This window comes from Anomaloglossus baeobatrachus, chromosome 2 (assembly GCF_048569485.1).
Source record: "Anomaloglossus baeobatrachus isolate aAnoBae1 chromosome 2, aAnoBae1.hap1, whole genome shotgun sequence".
NCBI classification, from domain to species: Eukaryota; Metazoa; Chordata; class Amphibia; order Anura; family Aromobatidae; genus Anomaloglossus; species Anomaloglossus baeobatrachus.
Genome location: NC_134354.1, coordinates 424,301,340 through 424,311,875, shown reverse-complemented (window position 1 = coordinate 424,311,875; position 10,536 = coordinate 424,301,340). Strand labels below are relative to the sequence as shown.

At 51.6% G+C, this 10,536-nt stretch overlaps 1 protein-coding gene across 1 annotated transcript in view; it reads left to right on the top strand.

The window, feature by feature from the left end:
• Positions 1 to 277: 277 nt before the first annotated feature.
• The window catches only part of RPL11 (ribosomal protein L11), a 33,944-nt gene continuing 23,685 nt past the window's right edge, over positions 278 to 10,536 (top strand). The window contains exons 1-3 of the mRNA XM_075336207.1: positions 278 to 364; positions 2,494 to 2,641; positions 4,864 to 4,970. Of these exons, the coding sequence (XP_075192322.1) occupies positions 359 to 364; positions 2,494 to 2,641; positions 4,864 to 4,970 (261 nt within the window). The 5' untranslated portion in view covers positions 278 to 358. The remainder of the gene's footprint in view (positions 365 to 2,493; positions 2,642 to 4,863; positions 4,971 to 10,536) is intronic.

Below are 10,536 nucleotides of genomic sequence, written 5' to 3'. Positions count from 1 at the left end.
CTGCGGACACATACAGCGGCTACAGACTTTTATCAAAGCCCGGGACACCCCGTTTAAACAGCCGTGTGACCTGTCTTAGTCACTGTTTGAGGCAGTCGATCAATATATATATATTTTTTAATTCGGCCCAGTTAACAGATTTGCCCACTTCCTTACTACAAACCCATGACTGTTCTCAGATGAATGTACACCGCTAGGTTCCAGCTCTTCACTGCGCATGACTGCTGCAATTAAAAGACGAGGAAAAGCTAATCACGTGACCAAAGAGGGTACGTAAGAGCACGTCCAGGAGACGTCGGCGTTCTCGCCGTATATAAGGAGAGACCGGAAATCTCGCGATCTCTTCCAAACTCCCAACATGGCGGTGAGTACAGGCTGGTGGGCCAATTCTTGCTGATCAATCCCTTGCCATCCTCAGGTTGTGGCTGTGTGGTGGGTTCCGGGCTCTCTGCTGCGGGCTGCCCCGGTGTGTGCGCGCTGTTGGTGCGGGTATTGAATGTCAGCATGTAATGGAGGGACGGTGACTTGGCCTGCTGTGTCCCGGTGACTGACTGGAGGGCGCCTGGGCTGTGCCTGCCACTTATAGGGCTGTGTATGGTAGGAGCGGCTGTGTGTGACCCTGGGAGAGCCATGGTATAACGACCACCGCTCTTAGTGGCTGTGTATGTATTATATAGGGGCTGAGCGGGTGTGGACTGCAGCCCCTCAGTGCAGGGACATGTCTGGGCATGCCTAGGAAGTGCAGGGTCGGTGTGTAGTGTCTGTGTGTGCACGGGGCCCCGTGAGGGCGTCTGTGTAGGAACTCAGGTATGTGGGTGTAAAGGGCCCCAGTGTGTGGTGCTGCTGTGTTCTTAAAGGGGCCATATATCTAGGGATCTGTTTCAAAGTACATTTGCACCTTGTCAGTGGGGTTGTACAAAATATAAAGCATTACTAAAGCCTTGTGTTGCCATTTCTGGGACGGGAAAGGCCGCGGGCTGGCCCCCTGGACTGTGTGGGACGGGAAAGGCCGCGGGCTGGCCCCCTGGACTGTGTGGGACGGGAAAGGCCGCGGGCTGGCCCCCTGGACTGTGTGGGACGGGAAAGGCCGCGGGCTGGCCCCCTGGACTGTGTGGGACGGGAAAGGCCGCGGGCTGGCCCCCTGGACTGTGTGGGACGGGAAAGGCCGCGGGCTGGCCCCCTGGACTGTGTGGGACGGGAAAGGCCGCGGGCTGGCCCCCTGGACTGTGTGGGACGGGAAAGGCCGCGGGCTGGCCCCCTGGACTGTGTGGGACGGGAAAGGCCGCGGGCTGGCCCCCTGGACTGTGTGGGACGGGAAAGGCCGCGGGCTGGCCCCCTGGACTGTGTGGGACGGGAAAGGCCGCGGGCTGGCCCCCTGGACTGTGTGGGACGGGAAAGGCCGCGGGCTGGCCCCCTGGACTGTGTGGGACGGGAAAGGCTGCGGGCTGGCCCCCTGGACTGTGTGGGACGGGAAAGGCCGCGGGCTGGCCCCCTGGACTGTGTGGGACGGGAAAGGCCGCGGGCTGGCCCCCTGGACTGTGTGGGACGGGAAAGGCCGCGGGCTGGCCCCCTGGACTGTGTGGGACGGGAAAGGCCGCGGGCTGGCCCCCTGACTATGGGATTTTGCCACTTCCAGCTTGAGAAGTCCATTATGTGGAGCGAGTGTGTTCACCCGCCTCTTCAGTTAGCTAAGCACTGTACACTGTCTCCATGAGCACCTTCATTTGGGATGGAGATCTGTTCTTGGGATCAGTGGGGGTTTCTTTGAGGGGCAAACTAGGGAATAAACCTGATATCCAGGACTTTGTTTATAGGGCAAAGAACTAAACGGTTGCTTACTATCGCCTGTTCTGCACGGGGACGTCATCAGCTGTATTTCTCTCCCGATCTGGTTGCTGATCAGTCCCCCCCACAATGAGGCAGTGGGAAGCTGGCAGCCAACTGGCGTGACACTAAGTAGTAGATACTATCAGTGGGACCTTGGTGGATGTTGCAGAAATGGTTCGCAGCATTTGGCTGTGCACATGCTGCGCTTTTGTGCGTTTTTGGCTGCGTTTTGCTGCGTTTTTGATCTCTGCGTTTTTTTTCTGGGTTTTTCCAATGCATTGCATGGGGGTAAAACGCAGGAAAGAATTGACATTTCCATTTTTTTTTAAGCTCAAAACACAGCTTAAAAAAAAAGTTGTGTGTGAACAGCAAAAATAAACTCATAGACTTTGCTGGGGAAGCAAAGGCATCCAGTTATGAGGCCAAAAACGCACCCGAAAAACATGCAAAAATGCCGCGAAAAAACACACGGTGAACTTACCCTAAGTAGTCTTGGCTAACTCCTTGGTACTTACGTAGCGGCTTCTCAAACTCATGCAGCTTCATTGAAAGCTCCTTGCTGGCTCTCACAGGTCTGCTGGGCTTTGTAGCACTTTTCTGTAGTAATTCACAAACCAAGCAATTAAATGTGGTGGTTGGCTTTTTTTATTCATATTTGTTTTCTAGGATAAATCTGAAAAGGAAAATCCCATGCGTGAGCTGAGAATCCGCAAACTCTGCCTCAATATCTGTGTTGGTGAGAGTGGTGACAGACTGACCCGAGCAGCGAAAGTGCTGGAGCAGCTCACCGGGCAGACCCCTGTCTTTTCTAAAGGTTAGTATGGCTGGGAGAAAGCTTGCCATTTGTTTGGTGCAATGTTGGCACACTAGACATTATTCAGTCTGACAATATGGCTATTCTTGCTGGCATTTCTGCTGTAACATGGTGACATTGGTGTGAGCTTGCACCACCTTTGTCAGTTGTGCCTTTGGTCCAGCCTTTTCAATCTGTTGCAGAACAAGCTAAGCTGTAATGTACCGGCCACTTATGACATTGTTTTATGGCATTAAATTCACGGCATTAATGTTAACCCCTTTCACAACCTATGACGTAGCAATGCGTCATGGTTAGGAACCCCTTCCCAACCCGGAATGAAGTCATGGTGATTATGCTACGGAAAGCTTGTGACATGTAAGCTGAACTGTGTGGGGAGGGGGGGGAATGGTAAAGCCAGTTGTTGACTTGCTCATTCTGCCTCCCAAAGATTGCAGTATAGCTTGGCTAATATTTATCCTGTGCAGAACGCTTATGCTTGGTCTTGCATGTAAATCTGAATGTATGGAAATTCACTGTAGTTAGGCAGAAGGAGCCACTTCGATCTCCCGTCTGACCTTTGCTCTGGTGGTGTCCACCTTTTTTAGGCATGCACAAAAGGGTGGTCAACAAGCTTTGTGCACCTTCTTGGAAAGTGACACCGCTGAACAGTTTAGAGTAACTCTGGTGCCTCATTATAGGGAATTGATCTGTCTGGGTTTACACCCATATTGTACATTTCAGAGCTGTAGATGGAAATCCCGATGGAAGTACTCTGCATAAAGCACAGAATAAATGGGAATTAATCCAAAATGTTCTGTACCCCAAATTACCACCAATGACATTCATCTCAGCCCACAAACAAGTCCCCTTTCAGGGCTGATATCTGTTAACGGAAATATCAGGGGCTTCCATGTTATTGGTAGCACAAAGGCTCTGGAGAAGTGAGGTTTCCTCCCCTCCACAAAAAATCCAGTGAAATCTGCACTCCCTAATCCAAATGCCCCACAATGTCTAAACCACATTTGGCATTGTTGTAGTGAGGAGAGCTGGCCTTTTTACAGGGTGCAGGTTTCCAGAAGCACGAGCTGGGCACAATGTATGGGCACTACAATGTACTGGGCACAAGAACTTGCTTGCAATTTAATTCTGCAACATTCACTGCTTTTGACATCATGGGTGTTTTCCAGAGACTAAATAGTCACTACACCTGTAGATTAATTCCCAGAGACGTGTAATTTCCAAAATGTGCTCACTTGAGGGGGTTTGTTTTTTCTAGCACTTTGCTGACTCAATTTGCAGAGCTGCTAACTATCCTCGGAACATTGTGCTGCAAACATCAAATGGCACTGCTTGCCTCCCGAGCCCTCTGGTGCAGCTAAGGCTGCTTTCACACCTCCGGTTTCTGCAATGCGGCACAATCTGGCACTTTGCAGGAAAATCGCAACAGTTTTTTTTTTTGCTGCCGGTTGCGTTTTTTCTGCATAGACCGTAATTAGTGCCGTATTGTGCCGCATGGGCTTGCGTTCCATCCGGTTTTTGCCGCATGTGGCAGATTTAGCCGATGCGGTGGCCGGATGGAATGTTGCCTGGCACGTTTTTTTCGTGCGGCAAAAAAAAATCGCATTGCGCCGCATTCGGCCCATGCGGCGCATTTTTCAATGCATGCCTATGGCGGCCGGATGCGGTTTTTGCCACTGCGCATGCTCAGTAGCATGCCGCAAGCGGCAAAAACCGGACGGGCCGCATGGGAAAAACTTATGCAAAGGATGCGGTGTTTTCACCGCATCCGTTGCATAGCTTGCACAGCCGGATTGAGCTGCAGAGCTCAAGCCGGATGTGTGAAAGCAGCCTAACAGTAGTCATGTGGGGTATTGCCACGTTCAGGAGAAATTGTGTAACACATTGGGTCTTTTTTTAAATTTCCCTTGTGAACAGTGGAAAACTAAGGTTAAAGACAAAAAATGTAGTGGTAAAGATGTAATTTTCTCCACTGAACAATAGTATAAAATTCTGTGACCCACCTGTGATATCAATATGATCACTGCACCCCTAGATGAATTCATTGAGGATGCAGCCTGTCAAATGGGGTCACTTGCGGTTTCTGCTGTTCTGGCACCTCAGGGGCTTTCCAGTGTGACATAGTACCTGCAAACCATTCCAGCTGAACATGAACATGAATGAAAGGTTAAAGGTCTACAGTTTTTGCATTAAAACGTTCCTGCAATTTTTTTTTTTCTTAGCTCGCTACACCGTGAGGTCTTTTGGAATCAGGAGAAATGAAAAGATCGCAGTTCACTGTACAGTCCGTGGAGCGAAGGCAGAAGAAATTCTTGAAAAAGGCCTTAAGGTAGATGGCATCACTGTAATGCAGCTCACATCGGTTTTCAGGCTTAACTATGAACAGTAGATCACAATAGGTTTAACAAAATAAATCTGTATAAACTGTAGTTAGAAATCTGAAACAGATCATGCCTAATGCCGTACACTGCGTTTTGTGGATGGTACAGGTCTACCTTAATGGGGGACTAGGATGGACTAATAAACCTCATGCAGGCCTAATACTGGGCAGCTGTTCCCATTGAGTGGAACAATGCACATAGGTTCTTGGTGTTTGTATTAGAAGTGATCAGTGTTATATAACTCAGACCAAACCTTATGACATCTGCCACAGTAACTGCTACCATATTAATTTCTGTATGCCACATCTGCTGTGATCTACTTATTGGTGTTGTATGACGATGCTGTCCTACAGTAAAATCTGGCATGTGACTCCAGTGCAGGGTTTGGTTGTAAGGACCAAATATCCATGACAGGGTTGGGTGACTAAAACAGCTTCTCATTGGACGGTAGAACCTGCAATGTGTAATCCATGTTTCCTCAATTTAAAATAACTTTCATCACCTGCAGTTCCAAGTGTCTGCACTCTCCTGGGATCACGCAACTGTCATGGCTGCAGGGACTGTGGACAATCAGTGGCTGCTTCCCTCCCCCTCCATTAAAAAAACAAAAAAAATTGCTTACAACCAGATGAATTGAGCACTGCTGCTCTTTGGATGTATGTGCTGCATCCAAAGGTGGGGAGTGATGCAACTGGTCATTGGTTGCTAGGATCATGTGATGTCGGTTATGCAGTCCCCGGGGACAGTGCAAACACATCTGGAACTACGCCAGCACTGGTTGTGAGCAGAAGTATTATTATAAATGGGGGAAATATACCGATTGACAAGGGGTTGTCTGAGTAGTGGGCGACCCATTTTTAAATGCAGATGAGTGCATATCCTGTTAGCTTGTCATTGAGACTGAAAAGCCTTTCATACAAAGGCCAAATCATCCCTCACCTTGCTGCAAATCACATGATAAAACTGGCATTGGCTGCCCCTTCATACACTATAGTGACTTGGGTATATGTGGTCATGTACTGATGGCACTGCCAAAACTGGAGGGGAAATGTGAAGGTCATTAGTAAGCTATATTACGTATTATAAATTTTAGTTGACCATATATTCTGTGCTCCAGCCTAAACTATTCTGACTTAAGACTTAGATTATTCTCTAGAAGTGTTATTATTGACTGCAGTTAATGAAATGTGTAATTTCTTTGTCGCTCTATTGGGAGACCCAGACAATTGGGTGTATAGCTTCTGCCTCCGGAGGCCGCACAAAGTATTACACTCAAAAGTGTTAAGCCCCTCCCCTTCTGCCTATACACCCCCCGTGCTCCCACGGGCTCCTCAGTTTTTTGCTTTGTGCGAAGGAGGTCAGACATGCAAAGCACAGCTCCACAGTTTAGTCAGCAGCAGCTGCTGACTATGTCGGTTGGAAGAAAAGTGGGCCCATATAGGGCCCCCAGCATGCTCCCTTCTCACCCCACTCTTGTCGGCGGTGTTGTTAAGGTTGAGGTATCCATTGCGGGTAGAGGCTGGAGCCCACATGCTGCTTTCCTTCCCCATCCCCCTCAGGGCTCTGGGTGAAGTGGGATCCTATCGGTCTCCAGGCACTGAGACCGTGCTTCATCCACAACTCCGGTGGAGCCTGATGGATAGGAGCCGGGTACCGTTCAGGGACATGGCCCTGCTACGTGAAGGTACTCTGTATCCCTGTGGGGACCGCGCACGGCAACACCTCAGCTTTGCTGGGTGTGCTAGTGCACCGGGAACCGCGGCACTGACCGGGTTAAACTGTGCCATTACACACTCAGCGTCGCTGAGTGTGTTTTATATGTAGGGGCTACCGCGCTAACCGCCGCTGCCATGGGAAACTGCGGCGCGGCTGGGACTTGTAGTTCGCCGGGGACTTCGGCGTCGGCCGCGCTTTTACGGCGGCCACGCTTATACTCGAGTCCCCGGCTTGCTTGCGGCCTAGTTTCCCTTTCTCCCGCCCTCAGCCCTGACAGGCAGGGGAAGGGCGGGACGCTGCACGGAACGAGCAGCACTGAGGGCTGGAGTATGATTTCCATACTCCACCCCCCTCACTGTGCACAGTGTGAGCACCTCGGCCACGGCTCCCTCCTCTCGTCAGGACGCCGCAGCCATTTCCTGTCAGCTCCTACGACGCTGCAGAGAGGGACAAACCCTGGGAGACCCAGACACGGTCTCTGGTGGCCTCATAACCGCTTTAGGCGGATGGTAAGCAGCACCTGTGGTGCTAGCCCCATGGTGCTGTAGTGTATGGATACATTATTTGTGTTTAGTATATATTTTACACTGTATGAGCACAGTTCATTCTGGCTATATACCCTATTGTGTTACTCAGGGCGCCCACAAAAGGCAGGGGTGCCAAAACACAGGCTTATTATGCTGCCTGCGTCGCTTGTACGACCCAGCTGCCGGCAGGTTCCATTGACCCTCATTGTGTGCATTGTTGGGCCCCTGTGACACTTCTTCAGCCAGGGCCCCTACTAAGAGGGGCCCAGGGGGAGCCACCTGTTGACACTGTCCTAGTGACGGGGACGGAGTTTGCAAAACTCTCTGAGACTATGGCTAAGATACTAGAAGCCTTGCAGTCCAGGCCGGTATCTCAGCAAAGGGACTCTGTTGAATCATTGTTCCCTGGCCCTCCTCAGTTGGACCAAGTCCTCCCGGGGTATCTCATACATCCCAGGCTGAGGGTTCTGACTTAGACCCCAGCCCCAGACCGACTAAGTGGGCTCGCTTAGAATTTCCCTCGACATCATATTGTTCAGGGTCTCAGCGGGGGGAATCTCTGGTTGATGATGCGGAGACAGCTGATCAGGATTCTGATCCTGAGGGCGCTCTCAATCTTAATACTCCAGACGGGGACGCCATAGTGAACGTTCTTATTGCGTCCATCGATCAAATGCTGGATATTTCTCCCTCAGCTCCTCCGGCGGAGGAGTCAGCTTCTCATACAGAGTATGTTTCTAGACCACTCTGATTTCAGAGAGGCACTCCAGAATCATCATGCTTGTCCAGATAAGCGTTTTTCTAAGCGCCTTAAGGATACACGTTATCCTTTTTCCCCTGACGTGGTTAAAGGTTGGACTCAGTGTCCCATAGTGGATCCTCCAATCTCCAGACTGGCGGCTAGATCCATACTTGCAGTGGAAGAGGGGGCCTCGCTCAAAGATGCCACTGACAGGCAGATGGAGCTCTGGTTGAAATCCATCTATGAAGCTATCGGAGCTTCTTTTGCCCCAGCATTCGCAGCCGTATGGGCGCTACAAGCTCTCAGCAGGTCAAGCGCAAATTGAAGCAGCCACATGCACGGCCGCGCCACAAGTGGCATCCATTACCACACAGACCTCGGCAATTGCGTCTTACGCTATTATTGCTGTCCTGGACTCTGCGAGCCGTACGGCGGTCGCGGCCGCCAATTCGGTGGTACTCCGCAGGGCCTTGTGGCTACGGGAATGGAAAGCAGATTCTGCTCCCAAAAAAGCGCTTAACCAGTTTGCCAATTTCTGGCGACAGGCTGTTTGGCGAGCGTCTGGATGAAATCATCAAACAATCCAAGGGAAAGGATACATCCTTACCCCAGCCCAAACAGAACATACCCCAACAGAGGAGAGGGCAGTCGAGGTTTCGGTCCTTTCAGGGCGCGGGCACGTCCCAATTCTCCTCGTCCAAAAGGTCTCAAAGGACAAAGGAACTCTGATGCATGGCGGTCTAAGTCACGTCCTTAAAAGGCCACCGGAGGCGCCGCTAACAAAGCGGCTTCCTCATGACTTTCGACCTCGTCTAGTAGCATCCTCGGTCGGTGGCAGGCTCTCCCGCTTTTGCGACACCTGGCTGCCACAAATAAAAGACCGCTGGGTGAGAGACATTCTGTCTCACGGTTACAAGATAGAGTTCACCTCTCGTCCCCCGACTCGATTCTTCAGGTCATCTCCGCCTCCCTAGAGAGCCGAGGCTCTTCTGCAGGCGCTGCGCACTCTGAAGGCAGAAGGAGTGGTGATCCCGTTCCTCTTCAGTAACTGAGCCACGGTTTTTACTCCAACTTGTTTGTGGTCCCAAAGGAGGACGGGTCTTTCCGCCCGGTCCTGGACCTGAAACTGCTCAACAAACATGTAAAAACCAGACGGTTCAGGATGGAATCCCTCCGCTCCGTCATCGCCTCTATGTCCCAAGGAGATTTCCTTGCATCGATCGATATCAAAGATGCTTATTTCCACGTACCGATTGCTCCAGAGCACCAGCGCTTCTTGCGCTTCGCCATAGGAAACGAACACTTGCAATTCGTGGCACTGCTGTTCAGCCTGGCAACAGCCCCACGGGTTTTTACCAAGGTTATGGCTACTGTAGTAGCGCTCCTACACTCGCAGGGTCACTCGGTGATCCAGTACTTGGATGCTGATCAAGGCACCCTCTCAAGAGGCATGCCAACGCAGTCTCGACGCTTCCCTGAAGACTCTCCAGGGTTTCGGGTGGATCATCAATTTTCCAAAGTCAAATCTGACACCGGCCCACTCGCTGACATATCTTGGTATGGAGTTTCATACCCTCTCAGCGATAATGAAGCTTCCGCTGTTCAAGCAGTAGTCACTTCAGAAAGGGGTACAATCTCTCCTTCAAGGCCAGTCAGGGGTGCTTGAGGCGCCTCATGCACTTCCTGGGGAAGATGGTGGCAGCAATGGAGGCAGTTCCCTTCGCGCAGTTTCACCTGTGTCCCCTTCGATGGGACATCCTACGCAAATGGGACAGGAAGACGACGTCCCTCGACAGGACAGTCTCCCTCTCTCAGGCGACCAGAGCTTCCCTTCGGTGGTGGCGTCTTCCCACTTAATTATCGAAGGGGAAATCCTTCTTTCCCCCATCCTGGGAAGTAGTCACGACGGACGAGAGTCTGTCAGGGTGGGGAGCGGTTTTTTCTCCACCACAGGGCTCAGGGTACGTGGACCCAGCAAGAGTCCTCGCTTCAGATCAATGTTCTGGAAAGAAGGGCAGTGTATCTTGCCCAGAAAGCGTTCCAGCAGTGGCTGGAGGGCAAGCAGATCCGAATTCAGTCGGACATTTCCACAGCGGTGGCATACATCAACCACCAAGGCGGCACACGCAGCCGGCAAGCCTTCCAGGAAGTCCGGCGGATTTTGATGTGGGTGGAAGCCACGGCATCCGCCATATCCGCAGTTCACATCCCAGGCGTGGAAAACTGGGAAGCAGATTATCTCAGTTGCCAGGGCATGGACGCAGGGGAATGGTCCCTTCACCCGGACGTGTTTCAGGAGATCTGTTGCTGCTGGGGGGTGCCGGACGTCGACCTCATGGCGTCCCGGCACAACAACAAGATACCAATGTTCATGGCACGGTCTCAAGATCCCAGAGCTCTGGCGGCAGACGCCTTAGTTCAGGATTGGTCGCAGTTTCAGCTCGCTTATGTGTTTCCTCCGCTGGCACTGTTGCCCAGAGTGTTACGCAAGATCAGGATCGACTGCCGCCGCGCCATCCTCGTCGCTCC